The sequence below is a fragment of the Prinia subflava genome, chromosome 1 (genome assembly GCF_021018805.1).
Source record: "Prinia subflava isolate CZ2003 ecotype Zambia chromosome 1, Cam_Psub_1.2, whole genome shotgun sequence".
NCBI classification, from domain to species: Eukaryota; Metazoa; Chordata; class Aves; order Passeriformes; family Cisticolidae; genus Prinia; species Prinia subflava.
In genome coordinates, this window is record NC_086247.1 from 59,618,554 (window position 1) to 59,645,271 (window position 26,718).

Here is a 26,718-nt window from a genome sequence, read left to right on the forward strand (position 1 = left end):
AGCCCTAAGAAAGAACAGAAAAATCTAAACTGGCCTGAGAACTTCCGCCTTTTTGTCAGGAGTCTTGTTTTTCCATTCAGCTTTTGCTGAGGTGTAGTCACGGTGCAGAACATAATTAACTCTTGAGTAAGAGACAAATGGGGAAACGGTTTCCCTTCTCTTCTCAGGAAAAGCCTTTTGAGGTGGGAGGGTGGGCGTCAAAACAGAACAGTGCCAAAGCTTAAAGTAAAGAGAGGCACAATTAAGCTTTCATACAACATCTGTATCACATGTACACATGCACTCACTCCCAGGGAAGCGACAGACATCAAAACTAATGGAGAACATCCCGACTCTCCAAATGCAGGAAGAACACGGCAGCTTTCCCAGCTGTGCTCTTGGGACTGTAAAACAAGCCATCAGCAAAGGAGCCTATTTTTTATTGCTTTTACTGTTGGTTCTGGCCAGGTAGTGTCACGACGTTCTTAAACAGAGTTATCCTACTGCACTAGGAGAATTGTGTACACCAGGACTACTGGCAAACAATAGCTGCAGAATAAGCCTCATCATCCTCTGGATGTTATGCACAGTAATTGGTTCCAGGGTCAACACTGTGATGCTACAACAAAGGGCTGTCGCTTAAGGGTAAAGAATAAACAGCAGGAATTAATGGAAGTTCTGTTAATATATAAATGCCCCCCAAAATGAAAGAGAGGCAGAAAATAAAATACTCTGTATAAACAAAACTAATTATGAATCTTACATGCAACCTTAGCTCTCAACAAGCTGTTAATTTCATTAAAGAAACAGAGCAAGTCACTGTAACAAGAAAGCAACACATTAAGATTCTGAAGCTAGTTTGACAAACAGTGTGCTTGCCATGGGTGCCAATTTATTTGTGCGAAAAATACAGACAAAGAAAGGTGTCTGAAATTACAGTATTATTCACAAAACACCATTATTAGGTTATAGGCAACTCTGTTCAAAACACCATGTGTGATTGCTCCACTGAGTCTAAACATCTGGGGCAAGTTACCCATCTGGCTTTAGTGCCTTTGAAATGACATGCTATATTTAAGCTAAGAGGTCCAGACACACCAGTTTTAAGTAATCATGTTTTTATAGTCCAGCACTTTATCATTTTGAATCTTTCATTCAATAACACTTTTGATAAAAATGTATTTAATCCTTTTCCCCACACACCAGGAAAGAGGAATAGATATAGAGGTACAAATGTTTTCTTTCTAAGTATTTCTCCAAATAAAATAATTATCTCCTGCCACTCAAGCACTGGGGTGAAAAGGTACAAAGGAACATCATCATCCTTGTGATCTGTCAGGTGAAATACTAAGACATGCAACATACCAAAATGGAATCCCTCATTAGGATGTTCCTGTATGACTTCTTCCCTTTTCCATTTCCACTGTTCTCAGGACCTAAAAGAAACTTTTTCCTGCTTTTCTCTCACCTGCTCTGCTGCTGTGCACAGCTTCAGATGCTGGGACTGCTCATGCAGGGTTGCAGCAGGGGCACTGTGTGACCTCCTTCCCCAGTTCACTCCCAGCCCCTAACGACAGCAGGGTGACACTGAGCTACAGCACCTTCTTTGATCCTCCATTTTTTTCCTATGGTCACTCATTTCCTTCCTTTAAACAATACTCTGTTCCAAATGCCAGCTGTGCCCACAGAGGATGAGTTCCCACAGTGTGCCAACCTCCCTGGCACGTGCTGCTCCAGGCCTTACCCATCCTCATGGACCTTCTCCCATTAGTAAGCCAACACTATGACACCATTTATACAAACACAACATGCTTTTTCCTCCAGCTTACTTCCTTGTGCCATTGATTCAGCTTTTCTCCAAGGCTGCTCCTAAGGCTCTCCATTCCGACATAAACCACCTATGGTTTGCAGCTGACAAGAGCCTGAAATCCAGAGCCTTCAAGACAGACTCTTCCATCACTTCCTTAGGCTCACAAACACATGATGGCTGCATCAAAGGCAAATACCCCCAGCCAGATCCCATGAATCACCAGCTCCTGGCAGCACCAGCCTGAGAGCCCGGTTCGCCCACAGCAGCACCAGGATACGTGGTGAAATGGAACTCTGGCTCACTCCAGCTGGAGCCCTCAACAGGACAAATATGGATGGGTTATCCTACAGAGTATACACTGGGAGACATCTTGATACTATGCATCCCATCAAACATGTGCATGTCAGAATGCAAATTCACAGATAGGGCAGTTACTGCAGAAAACCACATTTCTGGCTTGTGCTTTACCATGGTGCCCACTCCCCACTACAACAGGGATCTCTGGAGAGCTGCCAGCAGCAGAGATCTGCTTGGAACTATCAGTGAGCTTCCAGATGTTGTTTACATCATTTGGACACACCTCTAATAGTAACACATCATCCCTTTACCATTTAGATCTATTTATCTATAAAATATGTTACATATTCTATACAAATCTATAATATGTTACATAAATTCACATACTTTCTGAATTTTTGTCTTTCTCAAACTTTTTTTCTGCTTGATGGGCTTCTTAATTACATTATAGTTCTGGCCCTTTCCAACCTTCCTTTCCTCCCTAGATATCAGGTTTCTTTCCTTTTGGCTTCTAAAGCCCTCAGTGAAAGTTGCAAAACTGGAATTTGAGTAAATACTTTACGAAGAGTACTTTCCATGATGCCTTGGTTCAGAGAAGTCAGTATTTCAACTTACTGAATGTGTTCTAAAATACATTGGGTTTTTTTAACACAATCTTGCCCTGATATAATTGACCAAGAAAGGTCAGTATAGCACAAAATCTTACCGGGCACATAAAAACTTCATTATGCATTAATAGCACTTCATTTCCATTATGAGCCTTATTATTAGACATTTGCATGCTGATAACACCTAAGATAAAAAATTCTAATAACTTGCAAAATTATATTATTATGTTTGAATTATAACTGATGTGTCATCTGTGTGTGTATTAAACTTAGAAAAGCACAACACTCCCTACTTCCACACAAATAACAGCATTGAGGCTTCCTTGTCAAATATATTTAGCATTACAGCAGCAAGTAAGTGGTCCTCACTTAGGTGCACCCATTTTGTTGTCCCAGAATAATCCAAGTAAAGATTAATTTTTTCCTGTTACAACTTTACTTGTCATTCTGTGTTTGGCTATTTTTAAGGTTTCTCCAGGCTTCAACTGTACTTAAGGTTAAGACATTTCTGGGAAATTGCTATGCATGTGGATACAGACATGTGCAAGGACAAGAAACTTCTGCTAAGTATTATAAGGGGTTTAGGATTAATATGTTCCATGTGGAGTGTAAGCTGTACTTCCTGAATTCTCTTTTAAGGGAAGAGGCAGATCTGTTTGCTTCATTATCTAGTAAAAAAAAAGGCTTTCCTACCTACTGAATAAAGGTTAAATCACAGAAAACTGATCATACCCTTAGTTCAATATTGCTACACACCTACCAAAACATGCAAAAGGCAACAAGGAAACACACAGCATCTGCTCCACCACCTTGGGGTGCAGCAGGCACAGGAAGAAATGAAGTCTTTTATATCCCATTATCATCCTGAGTCATTGCATTCAGTCTTTCACCATCATGACACTGGTGAAAGACCTCCACTGTCAAAACACCCAGAAAATGTTTCACAGGAGGGAGCTGAGAGGGAAAAAAAAAAAAAAGCCCTTTAGACCTGAGGTTCACATTTCCCAAAGAACCCATATATTTCCCTTGTGGTTGTGCTTTTTTCCTCCCACCAAATATTTAGGTTTTGCTGACAACAGCTTGCCTCAAACACTATTTAAGCAGTAAGACATCACAAGACATATGCTATCCTAAGATAACACACACCTCTGAAGTGCTGTTAGGTGTAGCTGATGCCTTCAACTCTCTGATGAATTTGTTATCTCAAAGAAACACAAGGTTTGGGAGTGTCTTATATTACAAACTAACCCTAAATTTACTCTTTAAATAAATAAAAAAAATCTGTGATTTTGCATCCTTTGAGAAAAAGGAAAAAAAAACCAGAAGAGGAGCTCTGACTTGGAGTAAATCCGAACTTCTGCCTCCGAAACAAAAGTAAAATTTTTAGCTTTATACCTGTGATACGACAAAACCAATAATTTTAATGGCTACTTGTTTTTCTGCTATTTAAAGTAACAGAGATAATGAAGTAATAACTGAGGTTTGAGATTACCAACCTGAAAAACAAAGTTCTGAAAGCAGGAGGGCAAGTCTTCCCCCATGGGTCCTGTACAAGGACGGGTATCTCATGCTCTAAATCCATGTTAAGTAAGCACCTATATCAAAGTTACAATAATCATCAGTTGAGCGAGTACTTTTATCTTTCATATGGACACTTTCTCAATAGATTCTGCACTTTAAAAGGATGAAGGGTTGGATTTTTGCCCTCAGCATTGCTAAAGCGTAACCAAATCCACCAACAGAGCATCCACAAAAGACAATTCTGAGACTTGCTCCTCCCCTAGTCTTATCCCCTGTAAAGTTTGCATGCTACGGTACATTTCAGGATATGCAATTTACACTGGCATTGATTACAGAAAAGAAAGATTTCCCCATTCTTCTCTAATCTCAGGCCATTAGGTGCCAAGTGGTTCAACAAAGCAGTTAACAATGATTCCAATCTGACTGCTTGTATGCTTAAAATAAAGCCAGCAGTTATAACTATTGCTGTATCAGGGCCAAAGTATTCTGCAATTTTCCAGTCCAAGCCCATGCTGTCTATAAACAAGAAAAACAAATTCACCATGAAAGTAAGTTCCCCACACATTTACAAATCCATTCAGGGCACTGAAAATAATGTCTATCTGTCAGTTACAAAATATTGGACAGTAGCAATCACACACCAAGTACAAGGAACCAAAAGTCTCATTCAAGGCCTAAGGCACTGAAAATTACAATGCAACACTCAAAGTTTTCCTCCACAGTTTCAATAAAATTCACAACGTGTTTTTCATGTCTCTAAAAAATACAGGCTTGCTGACGATAAATCTTGTAGGCAATCAAAAGAAAACTGAGAATAAGAAAAGCTATCGATGCTCCCACCATAGAGGGTTCCCTCAACTGCAGCAAAGTTGTTCTCGACTTTTACTGGTACCACAGTCAGGCCTTTTCACAGTAAAGCAATCCAGTGCCTGAATGAGACTACTGGGTTAAAAAGTAATAAAGTGAAATCAAGTGAGACCTAGTAAAACTTGTATTTGTAGAACACACCTGCAGAAAACAAATTATCTGCCAACGCTAGGCCCAACCACACATTACTTTTATACCCTGTGCTGCCCTGGGACTCCCCCACGTTTCAGCTCCCGCAGAATTCAGCCCACCCCATCCACTGAGAGTGCCTACTGCCAAACCTAACACACCGAAAAAGAAAAGCTGACTCTTGATCGAAGACAAACTGAGAACCACAATGTAAAGAACAGCAAAAAGATTTAACATTAAAGACATTTATACAAGCCCCTCGTTAGCAGTCATTTACAGATCAGTAGAATCCCACTAAGCACAGTCATGGAGCTACCGAAGTATTTGGGAATCAGGTTAAAACACTACCATCACAATTTTCATTGCCTCAATCTTGTTTTACTAGCTGGGGGGGACGGAGACCTTGCTCACTGATCAGAAACTGCTTGAAAAGAAAAGCACTACACAATGTGATCTTTTGACTATAAATGTCACAAAGCAGTATTTCACACGCTATAGTTTGATGTAATAGAAACATCCAGTACAAAGAATTACCAGAGATGCTAAACTGACTTTTACAAGGCAGCAAGGCCAGGGCAGGTGTCAAGAAGTGAAGGGTTTGTTAAAACTGAGGTTCTGTGCAGCTGGATTTCCAAGTGCACATCTGTGTATGAAGACATTTATCATATTTACTGAAGAGCTAAAAGCCTAGTATGAACCTGGAATTCTTGTGTAACTGACTTAAACATGAAGGGGTATTTTTGAAGGCACAGACTGAAATCAAGATGGCCAATAGCTTTCCACAACCTTGGAAATATTTATTTTTTTATATGCTAGTGTATAGTAAATGTGGAATGGTGACTGACAGCTCAGGAAGGCCTAAACACAGACACAAGCAATCCTTTGAAGCAGCTCTTGGGACAACATTTCCAAAAAGTGTGAGAATAGTAGCAGGAAGAAATAATCTTGGGCATTTTCTGTAAGCCGCAGGGCAAAGCTTTTCCTACCATCACCTACCTTTAAGAAACCACACTCACTTCCTTGCTTCCTAAGAGATAAAATAAAGGCTGGGCATACCTATCTCTCTCTTAGCCTCTTGTATAATTTTTCTTCCACGCTGAGCTGTGTTTTGGTTGCTCAGATCACAAAAGTACCGCAATAATAAACTGCCTAATTAATACTTCTGTCTCACTGTGTCTCACTTGTTATTGCATATGGTAACCTGCAAAAAAGGAACGCTAACCATAAAGCTGAATACAGCAGAGTATCTTCTGCACTTGACACCCTTACTGAAATGTTTACAAGAAATAAAAGTAGTGCTACAGTTGGTCTAGTAACTTCAAAACACTGCATAAGAAATTGTCTCTGAGCAACAATAAAGGCAACCTCTGTCATGAGAAGTCATTAATCTACTCAAGTATCCCAATGTCAGCCAGCAATCCTTAGTTCTGACTTGAACTGTCTGTGTGTTATCTGCTCCTCATCACCATGCCCTACTCCAAGAGGAACCTGAATTGCTGTTTAACACCCTTGCTGGCCACCCACTTTACATGGCACTGAGTAAAACAGGCCTTGGTAATGCAGAGCAAAGTGTGGTAATCAGGAACACAGTGGAATTTAGCTAAGATTCCTACAGGGCAATCGCTGCAAGTTCCTCAGTCAGTATGATGTCAGATTAATGGATAACATTAAAGGGTACAGACTGTTTTGTGCCAAAGCACTGCTGCCCTACTTCAATTGAACACTTCCTGCATGAGTTTCTTGAAGCACAGCTCCCATCATCAGCCTAAAATACAGAAGGGGCAAGCAACTTCATGTGTGTGAAGTGCACCTGCCAAGGGAGGTTTTAACCACTTTTTAGATGACCAAGGGCTTTTCTCTCTTCCTCTCCTCTCAGTACACACTGCATTGATCCTAGCTCTCAGAATTTTTCTTGCTATCCATTTTCTTGGGACAATCAGCATAATTTCTATTTTGTTCTGTTTCCTCAGCAGTTCTTCCCATTAAGATCAACCCACAGGTAGAGAAAAACAGAAGCAAAAACTATTGTTGAGGGCAACACTACAGGAATATATATATTCACATGGGAGATATCATCTGCAGTCCTGAGGAGAGTCCAAAGGGGAGGAAAAAGGTAACAAAGTGCTGCTGTGGAAGATAGACACGGGCCTGTACTGGTCAAGAATGATGGTTCAACCTGCAGTGTTTTGCAGAGAAACCTCAGATCATGAGAAAGCACCACATTGCACATGGCTTTGCTAACATGCATCAGGTTTGGACTATGTGCATTGCAACAAGGCAGCCGTGAAAGAGAAATTTCTAAATGGTATTATTAGATGTGTTCAAATCAGGTAACAAACTAGGTAAAAGATCTAGTCCAAATTTGCTTTAAGGAACAGCTGAATTCTGCTAAGCTCAAACCAACATCTGATGGAAGTCTTACTGCTAGCACAGGGTCCTTGCCTCTGCCCAACTTCCCCTACGATCTGAATCATCAATTTGCTTGTAATTCTAAGTCCCAGAGTTTCATTGATCTCACTGGAGTTAAGAATCCAAACATTTAGTTTGAGTTGTAAAGCTGGAAGGGTTTTATATTCCAACAACCACGCAGCAACGTCTAAATTAACTGGTGACTGTGTAATCACAGCATAACACTCCTATCTTCACAGTAGTGAGACACTGTTCCTTCTTGAAACTGCCTTATTTCTTGGAAGCCTGGGGCAATAGTTACCAATCGTCCAGCACTAAAACGTTCTCCAGTTTGTTATATTACATGCTCCTTCAGCAAACTTAATGTGCTAAATAACTCAAACATACTTAAGACTGTACATATAGAACAAGATATCATTTGGTGTAAAATGCCCCAAGAGCACCGCCTTTAGAAGCATGATACTGTAGGACTCACAGTGACATTGTGGCATGAGAAGCATCTGAAGTGTAATTAATCAAGATATGTAGTAAAAATGTTTGATTTTTACACAGTGGAGAGACCTCCCCTTGCACACAGAGAAACATTTTTTCATGTAAGAACAATGAAGTCCTGGTACTGCATACTGTCAGCTGTTCCATACACTCATGCTAGCAACAGAAAACATCTACTAGAACTAGCTCTGTTCTCTGGAATTACTATACATTTTTATTTTTCTAATTTCATTTGCTGAGCTGTTTTATTCTTACTGTTGCTTTCCTCCCGAAAATTACAGCCTTGCTGCTTTACTTAAATATTAAAGCAACTCTAAACAACTTTTAGTTTTGAACTATTTTACATCAAAAGACTTCTGAAAAGACGCATTTTTCAATAAAGTTCTAACTCTTGGATTCATTATAATTCATACCTGAGCAAAACAAAGTCTGAATTTGTGCTTCATAAATCTTCCCTACTCTTCTTCCATGGAACTTGCTAATGTTATGTTTCTATTCAAGTATTACAGTTTATATATAGGATTTTCATATAACAGGCTTGGGATAAAGGTTACGTGTTACATCCCCAAGACTATATAACCTGTAAGTAATTCATAGGCAGCTGTCTCTTCTTCAGTTTATCTAAAGATCTAAAAAAGATACTAGATCAATATCTGGTCATGCTCTTCTAAGAGTTTCCGAAATGTAACAAACACAAAGGAAGGGATTCAGACTGTCAAACCAAGAGGTTTTCATATGGAAATCCTCTTGGAGTTACCCACCTGAGCACAGCACATCATGAGCCTTTAGAGCTTCAGTGCAAGCCACCCAGCATGCTGGCACTGCCTTGGAGGGTTTCAACTCCAATGCCACTGCATTCTCTTCAGCCCCCCATCCCTCTTGAAACCTCACCATGTGGCTCAGCTTCCTTCACCAAGGTCCTGCTCCTCTCCACCTTTCCCCATTTTCTGTTCTCTCCACCCTGTACCTTACTCCCATCTCACCCCACTCCTTCATAGTGCTCCTGCTCTAAGCAGGTCCCACCAGTGATTTGTTTAGAGTTTGCCTGGTCCCACCAGGCAAACCAAGCACAGCCACACACCACTGCTTTGTATTCACTGTTGGAGTTTTTTTATATTCTGCACAGTCTCGTGTCCACCTCAGTCAGGTCACGAGCTCCTCTCAAGAGCAGTATTGGTACAGGGCCCAGCACAACAGTCCTCACTCACGCTCAGCCCCTGCCTGCATTGGCCAGTGTAGTAGAAACAACATGTGTGCAATACGAGCAAATCTGTCCCTCCTTAAAGCATTTCAAAAAATCAGAGAAATCTGATACAAGGGAAAAAAAGGCAAAGAGAAAGGAGAGCTGAGAGGAGATAAAGGAAATAGAACAGACAAGATGGTTTTCACTGGAAGTAGCATTCCAAGGTGATACATCCTCTCCTTTCCCTGATGTCCTTCCCTGACCTGGCCGTGCTAGAAGGAGCATTCCTCTCCTTCGTTCCTATAAAACACTCCTTTTCTTTGCTTTGTTTTCGCCTCGTAGATTAATTTTAGTATTTACTTCCACCCCAGACTGACAGTTTCATGCAAGAAGTCCCTTTATGGGACTTCCTCACTGGTTGGGCTATCTCAGGTCTGTGCTTTTACTACATGTTTGCCAAGAACCAAGAGGTATTTAAATTCTTTTCACTTCTTTTCCTCATCTTTCCACCTGCCAACAGCAGTCACAGCCTCAAAAAATATTCTTCCTTCTTCATTTCAGCACTCACATAGAGTCTAATGTAAAAAACCCAAACACCTTCGCTGCTAAAACCACCATGGCAATGAAGGGACTCATGCTTTAAAAATACTAACCACCAAATTACTTTCATATATCTAAAAGTACATTTTAGGTGAGAAGCTGAAAGATTATGAAAATAATGTTTCCCTTTCACTTTTATCAACACCGATATAATCCCTCTCTCTCAGTCATATCTCTGGGGTTCTTTTCAGGGAAAAATGAAAATCATGAAAAAAACCTAATCAAAAGCCTCAGTTTGGGGGAGAGGTGAGCAACAATCTACAAATGGTTCATAGAGCTTTGGATGCAACTCAGTGAACATTCAGGTACAGTTTTGCAAGTGGCTTGAATGATAAATAAAAATGAAGAATCATCTGGGGCAGGAATACCTCAAAAATATTCCAAGTCTGGTCTCAACAAAGCAAACGTGCTCTGAGCCACCTCTTCCCACGTGGCTGTCACACAAAGCACAAATACTTCCTGCATGATCTCTGCACGACAGGTATCACACAGCACACTACGTGTAACTCCAGAAAACTCATTTTTACCCTCCCTCCAACCAAATGAAGCACACTTTGCAGCCAGCCAGTCTAACCCCAGCAGCTGATAAACTGGGTTTGCAACACTACACCCCGTGCCTGAGAAATCGTGATACTACTCCTCGACAAAGGCAGCAGGGGCAAATTACAGACGTGGTAAGAACAAAGGAGTGCCTGCCCTGGAGGCTCTCAACCCCAATTCTTGCCCTTCTTCCAGTGAGCCCTGTCAATACTTCCCTGCTGCTGCCACCCTCAGCCCTGACACCTGCTGGCCCCAAGTGACCGCAGAGGTGCCCTGCCAGCTTCCCTGCTGCAAGACACTGTGTGTCAACAGCACTCCTCAGATTATTAGGAATTAAATGCACAAAGAAATACTTTCAGCTGAGTCAAGGCCACAACATTCAGTACTTGGCAGTCTCAAGGCCCTTTTCTGACACAGGGTAACATAGTAATGCATCAAAGGCAGAAAGAAGTGTAAAGACAGGAAAGTAAAAAAACACACCCTCAACATATATTGTATAACCTTATGAGTAGCATGAGATTTTCCTGATTATGGCCTAAGTAAAAATAAGGCTGTAGAAATAATTTCAGGAACAGGAACTGAGAGCCCTGTTTGTCTGCCTCCACTGGGGAGGAAGCCTGTGCATGGGGCTGGAGCTCTATTCTGGATGGAAAATCTTCACCTGGAAGAGTAACTAAAAAAAGCTTCAGCAATGGATAGCAAACTACAGCAGTTCTAGGACAAAATGTGCTTCAAGGCCATACCAGAACACCTCATTTTTTGCAGGCACACACATGAGGGCAGAATCTGGCCTATATTTCATACACCTTAAATTACTGTTCATAGGGGAGGGGAAAAAAAACCTCTTGAGTTACAGTAGAATCTGCAAAAGAGTAAAATTAATCCTACAGCTTGCTGGACAGAAGGACCCCAGTCTCTTAGAATACAATACCAGGGCAGTGCCAATAAACCTACACACAAAGAAGAGACAACTGGGCAACTTTAGTCCTGAACATTTACTTATGAAAACTCATTTTAAACATAATAAAAAAATAAGCAAAAAACCCTTAAACTTCCTTTCAAATAAAAAAAAACCCCTGTCACTTGTAAAAAATGTTCCCTTCATTGAGATAGTGATTTAAGTTAAATAACCTCTATTAATATGCAACATTTCTCTTGCAGTGAAACATTTCTCATTAGCCAATTAAATACTTGGTTAGCTCTTCAGCTGTGATGTTAGCAAATATAAAATGAACCCTCCCAGCCCATGACTGCAAACATATCCCTCTTCCAAAATACACCTTTATTCGGGCCCATCAGTTTGCTGCTTCTTTACAGTTAAAGCAAACAAGGATCAATTTGGTACCCAAAGTGAGTTTCCAGTTGCTGGCATCAGTTAAGCCAATAACTTTAACTCCTCTGAGAGCAAAGTGCTGTGTGACTAACTCTCCCCTTTCACTCCTGCAACAAGGGCTCAAAGCCTGAGTTGAGGCAAGAAACCAAACAGGCAAAGACATGAGATAACTCCCCTTATTAGAAATAAAATATGGAGAACACGTAAGAACAGTTTTCCTATCTGAACATCATACGAAGCAGTGTTGTGGTGTTTTCAGCCCATCTCCTGAGAGATGGTTTTCCATCACTGCACTTCTGACCGCAGCACTGTGCATTACACTGGTGAAACATGGCAGCCCCATTTAACTCCAGACAAAGCTGCAATTTTATTGCCACACCTTGTGTCAGCTGTACCAAAGTGTTTCAGGTGGCAGCTGTGATGGACTTGCACACAACGCAGGCATTTCAGAAAGAAAGTGCTCAAGAATCCAACAGCAGATGGAAAAGCCAAATTCCGAATCTTTTAAACGTGCAAGTAATCATACTGCAAATATTTAAGAATCTGTAAGAATCTAGCTTTCACTGGCCTTTTTCGAGTTGTTTTTTATGGAAAGGTGAAAAAGCATTAAAAATTTGGTGTTCTTGGATTAATTTGAATATATCCAACATTGCTTCAAAAATTTATGGAAAACATGGAACAATTCACAATTCTGGCAAATGTTGCTTTGTTGCTGCAAGGTCTGAAGCCAGGAGAAAAGGCAACATTATATAATATCCTGAAAGAGCAAGGTAATTGAATAAACCCACTCTCTTCCACAATGGTGCAGATTACTTCATCCACGATAGTCTTGAAAACGAGTTTAACTCTATAGATAACTATGTTCTTCACAACAAAAGGAATGAAAATTAGAGGAAACCGGTTTTGTTCACCAAACAGAAAACAAACAAAAACCAGCAGAAGGGCCAGTAAGGAAAGAATGGTTAATCTCACATTTCTAAAAGGGTATTAAAAACAAAGCATGGCGAACAACAAAAATAAAGGATTTAAAAAAAAAGATATGAAAGTCCTTAATGGTGTTTTTTTAAATATTTACTTTGCTGCTATTTGGAGAATAATTTGTTCCATTTAGTAGCATTGGGCTCAAAGGACCGCTTTAATCCAGAGAGATTAATTATAGCCTTTGGAGTTATAAACACAATTTGGGAAGTGAAGCGGAGAAGAGGAGAGAGACTCCTCTCACGCTGGCGCTTAACAAGTGTATGTGCTTTGGGGCTACACTACGCCGTCTACACCTGTGCACTGCAGGCCGAACACTGCACAGGACACCCATGAATTGTGGAAAAACAGCCCCCAAGATATCCAGGGAAAACACTACCCTACCCCATCCTACAACTAAAATACTTCTCAGGTGTCCTTCATCAAAATACAAGTTCACTGGCACATTACAAAAACCTCATCTCACTTTTATCACCTGCACCAGAAATGCGTTGCCACACTGAGACAAGCAGCGGGCATGGGACCTTTAAAACCTCTCACGTATTTGTCCCTCTGGTCATCGCTGTGTCCCAGACCAGGAGACACACAGGGACCAGCAACCACTATTAGGGCAAAGCTGGGAGCGATCTTACCTAGCAAGGGGTTGGCTGCTCCCTCCTCCGAGCTCTCCTCAGCCCCCTCCTCTCCCAAGCCAGAGGTGGCCGAGTCCTCCGGGGCAGACGCAGAGCCAGGGGTGCTGGGCCCGCTGACGGAGCCCGAGTCCCCTTCCTCACTGCTGGAGCCGTAGCGGTCGGGCTGCGCGGCCGTCCCGCCCTCGCTGCAGCTCCGGCGCTCCTTGCGGTGCACCCGCGAGTGCAGCACCATTTGGTGGTAGGTGCGGAAGATCTTCCCGCACTCAAAGCACTCGGTGGATTTGTTCTGGGTGGCGCGCCGGCTCTGCCGCGAGGCCGGGCGATAGTCCAGATCCCCCGGGGCAAGCGGGCAGCTCTCCCCCGCTGGGACACTGCCGGTTTTCTCCAGGCGCCCGCTAGGGCAGCTCTTCTTCTTGGGATTGCTGGGTGAGTCCTGGTCTCTCTTGCGCTTCTCCTGGTTGACAAGGATATACTCCCTCTTATCCTTGTCATAAGTCACGTCTGCATCTGCCAGGGCCTCATCCCATCCCACATACTTCACATACTCCGAGGGCTCTACTACTTTTCCTTTGGTGGCCAGCTGCCAAGCTTGGTAGCTACTGACCGGATCCAGCTCAGCTACTCTTTTCCCAGGCTGTCCTCTCGTAACTCTATCCAGCCCTACAGAGGGCCGTAGATTGAGACACTGCAAGAAAAACTGCTTGGTTACCGAGGAGCTCAGGCTCCCATCAGTGAAGCCCTCAGCTTTACCCCCGGCGCTGCCCGGCTGCGCACGGTAGTGAACAGCGTTATGCACTTTCAGGCTTTCCATATTTGTAAACAGATTTCCACACTTGGTGCAAACTTCATACAGAGACAGGCCTGTCACAATTGTCTCCTCTTGTATCACATCATTGATAGTGGCAATCAGCTCCAAATCGTTTTTTGGTTTGTTTTTGCTCCCAGACCTGGGGCCATGTGACTTCATGTGGTTTTTGAGAAACCAGGGCTCTTTGAATCTCCTGCCACAAATATGGCACCCGTGATCGAATGACCCCCTGTGCTTTTTCATGTGAGCTTTCAGGAACCAGGTTTGACTAAAGGTCTGACCACAGACTTCGCACGGGAACTCTCCCGCGTTCAGCTCGCTCTTGCAGTTCTCGGTGTAGGTCTCCCCGTTGGGGACCTGAGCTGTTATATGGTCTTTCTCTATGTGGTTTAACAGCGTCTCCTCCCGCAGGGTCATGTAACTGCACAACCTGCACTTGAACGGTTTGTGGACCTGATGCAGGTGCTGCTCCAAATCCTTCTTCCTTTCGAATTTGTTTTTGCAGAAGGTGCACTGGTAAGAGGTCAGCTTGTCATCCTCCTCAGCTGGTGCCATCTCTGTGACCTCCTTCTTGCTGCTTCTCAACAAGATCTTGCTGCTATCGACCTGAGCAGTACCATTCAAGATCTTGTTGCAGGCAGACGTACTTTTAGTGGGGCTGGTGCACCCACCAAGGCCCTCTGCAACACCCATCTCCCCCAGCTGTGCCTCTCCCATCTCCGCCTCGTGCCCCTGACTTAAAGTGCCTGTCCTGTGACTGCGGATGTGAATCTTCAAGTTGCCTTTTTGGGAAGCTCTGTGATCGCAGTAAGGGCATTTGTAGGGCTTCTCACCTGTGTGCTTCCTCATGTGCTGCGACAGAGAGCTCTGAAAAGGGAAACTTTTACCGCAGATGCAACAGCTGTGGCACATGGTCTTGTCAGCATCCATGTCGTTCTTGCTCAGCTTGCCGGGGCTGGAGGATCTCCGTAACTCCATTTCTGCCTCTCTGCTACGATCCATCTGTGTTACTGCCGCAGGGGGTAAGCGGGGCAGCAGGACAAAAGCATGTCCGGCAGCAGAGGAGGGCTGGACCGCGTTTTCAATCATACGGTTCTGCACAGAGGTGTTTTACTGCCTCATCCTCAGGGTAAATTTCTCCTTTCAGCTGCTCCGCAGAGTCCGCAGCACCGATTTATTTCTGTGTGCTCTGTAAGCGGGTGGCATAGATCACCTGAAACAAGAACAAAATCATACAAATGTACAGATTCTTAAATATATTCAAACCTATTCGTGTTTTGAATTCAACGGCTTCCATCACTCACTCCGCACTCAGAAACACACCATATGACAATCTACTGCACCAAAAGGCAGTAGTTTCTCTTTCTGTTGATATTCCAGACTTCAATGACAAGTGTAATTACTAAATAAGTAAAATCCATAAAAGAGCATACACTCATTTCCATACACTGACATCAGTGTCTTGAAGGAAGGGGAAACTTTAAAAATATTTTTTGTTTTAAAACCAGGCAGAAGTGGCTAAAAATACACCTTAAATGAGGAAAACATTTCTTGTGGGGGTTATTACACTTTACATCTGTGGCTTTACCATCATGTGTAATTTCATGTAAAATACTTACTTGCCAAAGATAAAAGGCTTTCCTAGAGACTTTAGCAAGTATCATATTCCTGCTGGCAACTGAATTACTTTGTGCCTCCGAAATCTCGGCTGTGCTTGAAGTGGCAGGCACAGAAAGGCGCAAAGGCTGAGGACCCTCAGTACTTTGATTACAGAGCAAACAAGAATGCAGAGCCCGACAAAGCACTCACGAAAACTAGAAGTTATTTCCAGCTGGACAGTGAACTAAAAAAACCCTCCAAGGATAAATTTTAGTCCCAACCTAACAAAGCAAAGTGATAATGCCACTATCAAATTACCTCAAATGTGAGTGATTTATGTCTACATGACACACAGGAAATTACACCACCACGCACCTCAATGAAACAGTATTTTAACCATCAACAAACAAACAAAACAAGAAAATACTCTGATGAACAAAGCAGATTAATAAAAGTTTAAATATTTTTGTATCTTTTCATGAATAAATGCAAGGGTCAGTATCTTAGTGCAAGATGAAACACACCTAGTATACAGCAATAAACAATGATCAAAATCCACATAGGCTGTTTCTTTTCCAATTACTACACTGTAAAATAAAATCTTCCCCCCCCCTCCTATCCTCATTAAGGACTACAAACACCACATGACTAAGATCAAAGAACACAACATTCTCTGATTAAGAGAACCGATCTATTGCCACATTAAGAAAACATCAGCTTCTTAAAATGTAGCTAAAAATATGCAGAGCACTAACGAGACCATATATTCCCACATCCATCACTTGACATCTATAACTCAACAAAGAGCTACAGATCTACAGCTGCAAATTTTAAGATTTCTCACTGTATTCACCTCTGAGTCTCTTCAGTACGTAAATAAGCAGTCTAACCACATCACCAGCATGAGCTAAATAAAAAGCAAGACTGTCGCAATGCTCATCTCAGTTACAGGCTACAGAAGAACTTAATTACATTTAATTTAATCTAGCCCTCTTATTTGCTGCAAGACATGCATTTCTGGTCTGGATTTTCTGCATATCTAGTATCCATTTAGCATGATAGGAGTTCTCAAACAGCATCAAATCCAAACTACCTTTTCCTCAGAGAGCTGACAATAACATTTAAGGGATGAGTTACAAAAGCAATTTCATTTCTTCAATGAAGTATTTTTTTATTATTCAAAAAAACCCCTAGCTATCTCAAATTCAGAAGTTCATATGAGCAGGAAGTTTACAAACTACAGAATCTAAACTATCTTTGAAATTAGTAATTTAAAATCAAACTGAGGGACAGCCTCAGAAGAAACTTCCTGGGTGAATAAAGCAGGTCAGCCACTGAAGTTGTGGCTGCACCAGAAGGTACAAACACACCAAACAGAAAATACAAGTTTGTACTGCCCATCAGTGGATGAAACAACTTAGAATAACATCTTATTTGTCTGACCTACAATCTGAAGGTGCCAAGTAACAACCCATATTGTCTTATAATCAAAGACTTAGCCTGAAAGTCATCAAATCATATAAACACCAGGTTCTTGTTCAAGTATACTGCGCTAAATGTAAGCAACAGCTTCTTCTGAAATGCTTCACATTTCAGAAAAAAAAAATAAAGTTCTGGGAACAAATTTTTTAATGTATTTATACAATGTTTTCCACATTCTTAATTTTCTACAGCTCACACCAGTGAGAATACTGCTTATATTGGCAGCCTGATTTTAAGACTAATGATTTTTGTTTGTTTTAAAATGTATGGCCCATTTTAACTCAACTTTCTGCAGTGTTTCCTGTCTGAAAGTTCAAAAGAGCTTCAAGAGCCAAGCTCAGACGAGAATGCTGCACGCAGCAGTCCAAGCACATGTAGATTCAAAGCTTCAGAGTCCTTTGTTTACTTGGCCACAGAGTCCCTGGGCTTAGTCTTGACATATTTCACTTTAATTATTCATAGCATTTTCATTAATGAAACTTAGTTATGAAAATGAGGCTATGAAGAAAGCATTACTTGTAAGAAGGGTATTAGCCTCTCACAGGAGATCCCCCCAGTCCTGTATTAAATTAGACCTGAGGGGGAAAAATGTCAGACTTAAAAACTACTGAATCATTTTATTAGTCTAAAATACTGAATGGAAGTGTTATCAAAAGTGTCTTCACAAAAATATTCTGAGATTTTTTTCATCTTTATTACTTTATCCTGCTCAATGCACTTCAATCTGTGACTTTAAAAGTTGAACTGAAGTATCCCTAGACTTGAATTACTCGAATTCATGCACATGTAAGACTCACAAAATTTCAAGTCTGATATTTCAGACCAAATTATAGGCGGAGGAGGGGCGTTCACCCAATCTGAGCTTGCTTTACACAGTATGTGGAGGTCAGTCTTTGGCTTTGGTAAAATATATGAACAAATCACTTCTCCCTCCTCATATCATTTAAGTAGCTACTTAGAAGTAATTCTTCCACAGGGGTCTCTTCACAGAACAGCAAAGCTGGTAGTAAATAAAAGTAGTAAATAAAATTGCAACTTTGAAAAAAAGCTTCTATTAAGAAGACTGAACTTATAAAATAAGGAAGAAAAAACCTATTAAGAACACTAACAATAGAAAGTAACATTCTATCTTAATAATTTTAACCTCAGGATTAATTACTAAACATCAAAGATGGCACAATGGATGGAAGACATCAATTGGCAAATCAAACAACATCAGTTGCTTTTTCCTTATGAGTTAAAATTTTGCCCTAGTAATCCTTGTTTCTTTCTGGCTGACTGTGATGATAAACACATATGTATTTTGAAATAATTCCAACTTTTAAAGTATTCTGAAATAATTCTCTATCAGCACACATGGAATGCAGCCACCTCCAGCTACCCTTAAGCTACTGGAAGTGTTTCACCTCTCAGTAATTTCAGGTGGTAACCAGCAGCCTTTCACTGCTCTAGTCCAAGCTCACTTGCAATTCCATAGCACTGGCTCATCACCCAGAATCACAACAGAGTCACACCCAGCCTGCAGATTCCTCCCAGACTGTCACAGCACAGAAATCCCCACCAGCAGAGAGGCAAGCTATAAGAAAACACAACTGAATGTAAACCACAAATTAATACGTAATCTTTAAAAATATTTTGTTTGTTTTAATGGCTCTGCAGTCTATAACAAATGCCATCCAGCTACTTGAGGGAGCTGTGATACTCATAGGAGCACAGAAACTAGATTCAGTTTATTTTGTTGAACTAGGCATCAGGGGTTCATGTAAGAAGCTGCTGGCCAGTATCCATGAGGCATTTTCAGCCCCTTTAAAATACACTTACCATCACTGTTTACACGCAAGTTTGGTATAGAAAGCAAGACGGAAGAGAAACATGAACAAAGACCCAAAACCAGGAGGAGTGGTGTGCTGAGAAATAAATGCCTGTGCACAGCCAAATATTTTAGTTATAAGGTTTCTTCCTGCAACATTGCCTCACTAGATTCTTTGCCTTGACCCACATGGGAATAAATTCAAACAACTTTTTTTTACTCCCCTGGTGCCTCTGAAGGGAAAACAAGCTTTTCCTACACGCTCTAAAGCAAATACTTGTCAGAAACTACTCTATTTCAAACATTTAGGCATCAAAACGCCTCTAGTTTTTAAGACTAAATTGGATAGAGTGGTTTCCTTTCAGAGAAAGCACATTTGACCAAAGTGACTTGCTCTCACCACGGAGCTCCAGCATCTATTCCATCATCATCCATGGCTTTCCCAGTGAAGCTGTGGGAGCCTCTCCCTGCTGGCAGCTCAGCAGCTACCGTGGTGCATGGCTGCATCATCCTCACAACTTCAAGACCCTCATGTAGCCTTGCAATGAAGCATGCATGGAAGTACAGGGAAAGAGCACTCTGTGTAACATAGGAGCACTCTGAAACACGTATCACTCTTCTCTTCATGCCACCTTCATACTCTGGAAGAGGACCAGCTATTGAGGACTGCCCACAGGGAAAGACAGAGCGTCCCAAAGACCTTTTGTGCCTCTTGGAAAACAATTAATAGAAAGAGAAATTGAAAATAAACCACACAGGAAAACTGGGGGAGAGAATAAATTAAGAAAAAAGAGAATTCAAAAGATACCACACTGGAAAACTAATTGAAAATTTGTTTCTTACATGAAAATATGCTGTGCAGTGCAGACAGAGAAAAACATACAAAATTATTCCTGTTCCAACACAGAACAAGCCAACTACACATTTATTTTCAATTTCTCCTCAATTAAACATGATTTTAAAAATCATGCTGTCATGATCTATAGTCGCAAGCACAGAAAACTCTTCAGTAAGTAATAAAGAAGAAAATACAATTTAGGAAGCTACACAGACCTATTCAAATAGCACAGTGTATCTTTTTAAAACAAACGGGGTGTATTTTAAGTCCCATCTGAAAGATAAATGCACTGGAGGAATAATCGCTCTTCAAATCTCCAAGAGGTTTGAACATACACTGCAATCACTTCACCATGTTCCTCTGCCAAGAGCAACAAGGCCTTAAAAAAAAAAAAAAAGAGAAAAAAGAAAACCTATGGGAGGCATGATCTTGTGGAAAAATATCTCACTGAAATTCCTTCTAGATGATGAAATGATAGGACATAGCATGTAAATATCGAGGTGAACTTGAGGAAGTTGTGTTTTTGAAGAACAGCAACCTGGAGAGAGGCTCTCTACTGATTTGAGAAGGCTCAGGTTGCCTCAGAGCCAAACAGGCTTTGCCATTCAGAGCAAAGACGCCAGACAAGAGTGAAGTCAGGAAGAGAGTGGACAAAAGACAGAAAACATTTTACAGCTGCCCCACCAGCCTTCGAGCTCACTGAACCACAGAGACCTTTCTCCCCCTCAGTGTCTTCTCCCCAGGCTACAGGCTCTGCACCAGCCCTGCTCCACCTGCACACCCTCCTCCTCACTTGTGAGGGGACACAGCTTCTTCTGATCAGCCACGTCCCACAGGGGTCATCAGTCCATCACCCTGAGTAAAGGCTCAATCCTGCCCTCCTTATTTACACACCAGTGCTACCCAAATGCCTCTTACAGACTTTATCACAAGACTATGCACCACAGACTACCGGAGAGCACAGAAGAATCTTTAAAGAGTATGCCTTTACCTGAATTTACAGGAAATTCTGGCATTCTGCAGCCTATAAAGGTAAAGGCACCATAGTTATAAATGGACTTTTTGAGAGTAACCCAAACTAACCCAGTAAAAACCTATTCAAAAATCCCAAGCCAGTTGCAGAAGACTGGCAAATTTTCCAAATGTATTCCATTATCAGAAGTAGCAATCTTGACAACAGACCTCCTGAAGTCTATTGAAGCCTGCCAAAACTGATACAGGACTGTAAAAGAAAAAATAAAAAGCTTCTGGAAAAACAAACAAAAAAATTCTATTAATCTATTTCCACTCAGGCTTTTAAAATCCTTGGGTAGCATTTTGCAAAATGTTTTTGTTTAATTATTTTCAACCAGCCTTCCCCTGCAGCTGGTGAAGCTCTTCCGACTTGCAAAGTCTGCTGTCTGAACCCTGAGATATTATTTTGAGCTTCTCCAAATACATCATGTGTTTTTGTCTTTCTCCCTCCATGAGCTAATGGCATTTTGCAGCAGCCTTCCGAGCAGCAGCCAGGAAAGCAGAGTCAGGCCTTTCCCAACTGATGCCGCACCCTTAGCAGAGGAAGGAATACATGAAATAAAGGTAAAAACACTAATTCTGTGGGTTTTAATTCCAGCTGAAAAAGCTGGATGTATGCATTTGCAACGAGGTAATCGTTCTCAAAATGAAATCAGCAAAACCTCTGTAACCCAGATTTTTCTGTGGGTCCTCAGGAATCAGTTCAGGAGCAAGGCTGGGTGGGGGGAGTTTGTTTTCACACTGCTACAGGGTATGTTGAGAAACACAGAGCTGTCACCCACTCAGTACATATTTTGTGTTTTAGTGTACTGTGCATGTTTGTCTTCTGAGAGACAAAGAAACGTACTTTACTAGTTACACTGTAGTATTCTAAGCAATGAATTGAAATGTATCATTAACATCCAGGACAAGCTTTATCTTGCTGCCAAAACAAAGGGACTATTCTTTGAACAAACTGAGGGGGAAAATCCCATAATGACAATGAAGAGTTCCTCTCCCTAAAAACTGTGCTGCAAAAGAGTAACAATTACGGGCTTATACTCTACAGACTGAGGTCGAGAATGGCTGTATGAAGCGATGCATTCACTATTGGGAGAGTAAGTACCATTGATGACAAGGCCTTGGGGCTTCTGCTGTTCGCAGACCAATCAATAATCCATTATGAACAAACTACATTTCCCCCTAATATGAAGAAATGAATAAAAGGGAACCACTAACACTAGTACTTTCATGGAAAAAACCCCAACAATGCAGAAATCACAAAATGCCATCACAAGATTTAAAACTATTGGTGATGTCTAACACTGACAGAACTACCCACAATAATCCTTTATTTTACAGAAGTTGCTGGAGACCATTATATTAAAAAAAAAAATAGAGCAGCTTATTTTAATTGCAAGATTTTTTTCAAGGTTACTTATTCTGGCTGCGGGACAAAACACAAAGCAACATTAATCTTTCAAGGCAAGGAGGAGAAAATGAACTAACTTCACCCAAACATCTACCAGCTTGCTTCAAACTATTTTCTAATGCAACGTAAATAAGAACTTCTAATTAGAAATAACTGTCCAAATGTGACTGGTCAACCATAACAAGACTTTATTGCAGCAGCTGCGTTACCATCCAGACATGAGGCCCTGAAACTGTTGTTCTCCCATTGTCATTGTCAGATGCTACAATACAATCAAGAGACGATCCATTTAAATAGCACAACCATAGCAAACCTCAGCATCCTGAGCTCAGTTTCTACCCAGATCTCTCAGCACAGCACCAGACGGCAAAAGAGAAAAGCTCTCCTGAAAAATTACAGATAAATAAATTTAAAAAAACCCCAAAAAGTTACTGATTTTTTTTTTTGATGGGTAACAGTAAATTAGACCCAAAGGAAACACTGAGACTGATACTACTAATGCATAAGGCAGTCTATGTCCTTTTTACGAAATGTAAGGACTAATAGTTAAAGTTGACCTCGCAGGGTGGGGGGCTAGCGGGAATGAATGCACAATGTGATTATTGATCAGCCCTAGAAAAGCCAAGAACTGCACCAGTGCAGATGTGATTTTTCTTTTCCTAGGGTCATTAATGATATATATTGGCAAGTCAAAAGCTTTTATTTTGACATGCTGTAAATGTATCATTAATTCTGAAAATAAGCATCAACTTAGGTTCCAAAAAAAGGAAAGCCAACAACAAAACCCACCTTTAACTACCCCAATAACAACAGCAAAAAAACCCTCCATTTACTTCAGTGTAAGCCTAATGTTTTATTTGGCCACACCCACCAACGGAGTTACTTTAGTCGCCAAAACCTATGATTTAGAAGTTGAAGTAACATTTACAGTTCTGAGTTTAAAACAAAACAATAAGTCAGCTACAAGCAAAGTCACCTCAATCCTGTGTATTACTTCCTTATTCAAATCAATGGCATTGACGCTGTCTATTCATGCATGTCTATGGAGATGCACATATATTTGGGCAGCACAGTATTTTCCCAGCATCCAACAGTGCTTTTATATTTAATGATCATGTTAGGGTTTCCACTGCAGACCAATGTACACAGGGTTGTAACATGGCCATTTTAAACCTTCCATGTGAGGGCCGATTTCAAACTGTATGGGGGAGGTTTTTTTTCTGTGAATATGCTCTGCCCTGAGCTCAGTTTCTCTCTTACAACAGTAATAAAAAATTAGAAATATCTATTTTTATTTGCAGTGTCATGACAAAGACATACTTAGGATTTTTGCAATTTTTACAGCTGGCAGAAAATGCAGGGGTGCAGTACATTTTTTTCAGCTGGCAGAAAATGCAGGGGTGCAGTACATGGCACACACAGACACATATCCACCCCTTCTTGCTGCCTCTTTCGTTTTGCCCCACCAATGCAAGCTACACACAAACCACATCCTCAGCTGCCACAAGTGCACACAGTGCCATGAAATCAATCTGTATCCATCCAGAAGCTGTACCACTAAAACTGGAATGCCTTTGTGCAGTGTACATCAAGACCTGAATGCAAGAAAAACATGAGCAGAATTGAAGGTAAACATTTTGAATTGTTGATTTCCTACCCTAGCGAAAGTTACACAAAGCAACAATGCCCTAAGTGCCCAAATTCCACTCTGTCACAACTAACAATTGCACCAGTAAGGAACAAGCTTCAGTGCTTTAGCGGACTCATGCAGCGCTGTAACTTCTCCATGGCAGACATCAAATGCAAAAAGCTGTATGTTTAATACCAAACAAGTTTACTAGCTACAGCCACATGTTCACCAGGCCCATGGAAGGTAAATATTATTTCTTTGGGCCATTGCTGCAAGATAAGCTGTGTGAAGAATTAAGAAATTCAAGGTAATAAATTAATTTCACTTATACCTAATATATCCTACTGCTCAAACTGCAACAGTAAAATCATTACCTTATAAATAGAAGTGTTGCCAAGCGTTAACCTCTTAACAGACTTAGAATTGCAGCACTGTGCTTTAACTACTAATGTCTTACTGTAACAAAAATTATTTCTGAAGTTACACCACCAAGTTGTTTGCTTACTTCTTCCCCTCCACAGTATTATAAAGAAATTGTAAATTGGTGAAACAAAAGCAAAAAGAGTGCATTAAAAAAAAACTGGGAGGAGGGGACAAGGAGTGGGACAGAAAGGGCAGAGGGGAAAGGGAAAGGGAAAGAAACTGTGCCCTGAAATTCAAGGAGGAATAATCATATGCAATAAACCATAAAAGCATTCTGTTTAACATTACCTTCTGAGACAGCACTGAGAAGCAACACAAAATTCACAAAACACACAGCTGGCAAAACCTCATTTGCAGATGTTGGGCTACTTGTTTTTTTTCTGTGTATGTGTAGAGATAACTATGTGTCTATATATGTGTGTCTATATAAAAAGTACTGCAATGTAAGCTCTTGTAAGACACAAAACAGCATGGACAAGCTCTATTTTAGGAAGCTTTCCTATTCTTAAGAACTTGAACAGGTAATTCATTGAGACTTTAAATCACAGTTTTTCCATTCTCTGCAACATTTCTGGACGTCGAGCACACAGACTATGCCCAGGCCCAGACAAAGACTGCACTTCATAGATCCCTTACCACTCAAGCTGAAGGTTGCTCTACACCAGCTGAGACCCAGGACCTCCTGTGCTGCTTAGATTGCACACAGCTTTGGCTCCATGACACCACCAGTCCCAAACTGGCATATGACAGTGCTGAGGGCCAATTTGTGGACAGCCAGTGCCTTAGAAATACCTTCACTTCACCTTCTTTACACTAAAACACACAGTACCCCGGATGATCAGCCCATCCACAAGTGTAATTTGTGATGATGAGCTTATCTTACATATGGCAGTAAGATGGGAGACTGCCAGCAGTTCAAAAGAAAGCATCAAAAGTTCCTAAGTTCGCCAGTAGTTTTAAAGATGAAAGTCAGCTGTTGGTTCATTACTCCAACAGTTAATTTTAGAGTCTTCTGCAGTTATCATCATTAAAAGCCATTTCCACTACATAAATGATAAATCCAACTTTGAAATACACTGACTCTTGTACTGGCCTATCCCTGCCAACACAAAAAAGTAAATACGCATAGCCAGTACAATAAAAGTGGCATAACCATACAGAATGAGTTGATTTGCACTGTGAAGTAACCACTTTTCTCCTCTTTTCATTCACTTCTTCAAACACAAAGGGAAGAAAGAAATAGTCTCGTATGTCAAATGAACACAAAGCACAAGACTTCTTCTGGATTTCAAACCTTCCAGTCAGAAGAGAAACTAAACCTGAAATCATATCTTTCAGCTGTCTGTTGGTCTTGCTTATTTTGGTATGAAGTGCTGGACTATCTCTGGGAAACATCACTGCAGGGTATCACCTAAAAGAGACAAACATTTCATCCACTCCTTATAAATACAATTTCAAAGCACATTTTACCAACGCTGTCAACTTTGCTGTCGTAACAGCACCATGTAAAGCATGCTTCAGAATCTGGCACGTCAGAACATTGTGGAATCACAAGATGAACCCCTATAACTCTGTTCAGAACTACCCCATGTACTCTGTTCAGTACATGTACTTCTCCTCTCCCTGCAGTTTAATCAAAGACTTGGAACATTTGGCCCAGTCCTTCACCTACAGTGTACAAGGCATTTTCCAAGAACTCCAAAGATAGACAGCAATTTACCCAAATGCAGAAAATCATTCTGCGTTAGATCCTCTGTGAAAAAAAGGGATCTGGGTGGCCATCAATCTCCAAAACCATTCCTGACTTCACTCCTGGCTTTTGGTACAGGAAGGTAGAGTTAAGCACAGAAAAAAAGTAAAGGAACAAACCCCACCCTTACTTAGATACTCTCGTAACAGCCTCAACATTCAAATGCTGAGCAACTACTTCAAAACAAACCAAAACCTCTGAAACTATCACTCACAGGATAGCAAGCAAGCAAGCCTGCAAGGAAGAAGAGTCTGTTGCACAGGCTGTTGCTGGTTTATTTATTTTTCCACCACTACAACTATAACTTGTAAAACAAATCTATCAACTGGTAAGAAAGCCATGAATTACATACACCAAGAACACCAATCTGTTTGCATCACAAAGTATTAGTTCGACTGTACTACTGCTTTCAGAAAATGAGCGTATGTACCACGTGCACAGACCAGCACCCTCTCCTCTCACCACTCTTCACAACAGAGACCTCCACTGCCACACGTGTCACGGCACCTTCCACCACAGCCCACGTCCCTGTCCATGCCACCCGCACCCACACCACTGCCCTGGCACTCATCTCC

The 26,718-nt window shown here is 41.2% G+C and overlaps 1 protein-coding gene across 2 annotated transcripts in view; it reads right to left on the bottom strand.

Annotated features, from left to right (window-relative positions):
- The window catches only part of ZNF516 (zinc finger protein 516), a 101,676-nt gene that overhangs the window by 44,027 nt on the left and 30,931 nt on the right, over positions 1 to 26,718 (bottom strand). For both annotated transcript variants that reach the window (XM_063397587.1, XM_063397591.1), the window contains exon 2: positions 13,379 to 15,399. In XM_063397587.1, coding sequence (XP_063253657.1) covers positions 13,379 to 15,275 — 1,897 coding nt within the window. In that variant the 5' untranslated portion in view covers positions 15,276 to 15,399. The remainder of the gene's footprint in view (positions 1 to 13,378; positions 15,400 to 26,718) is intronic.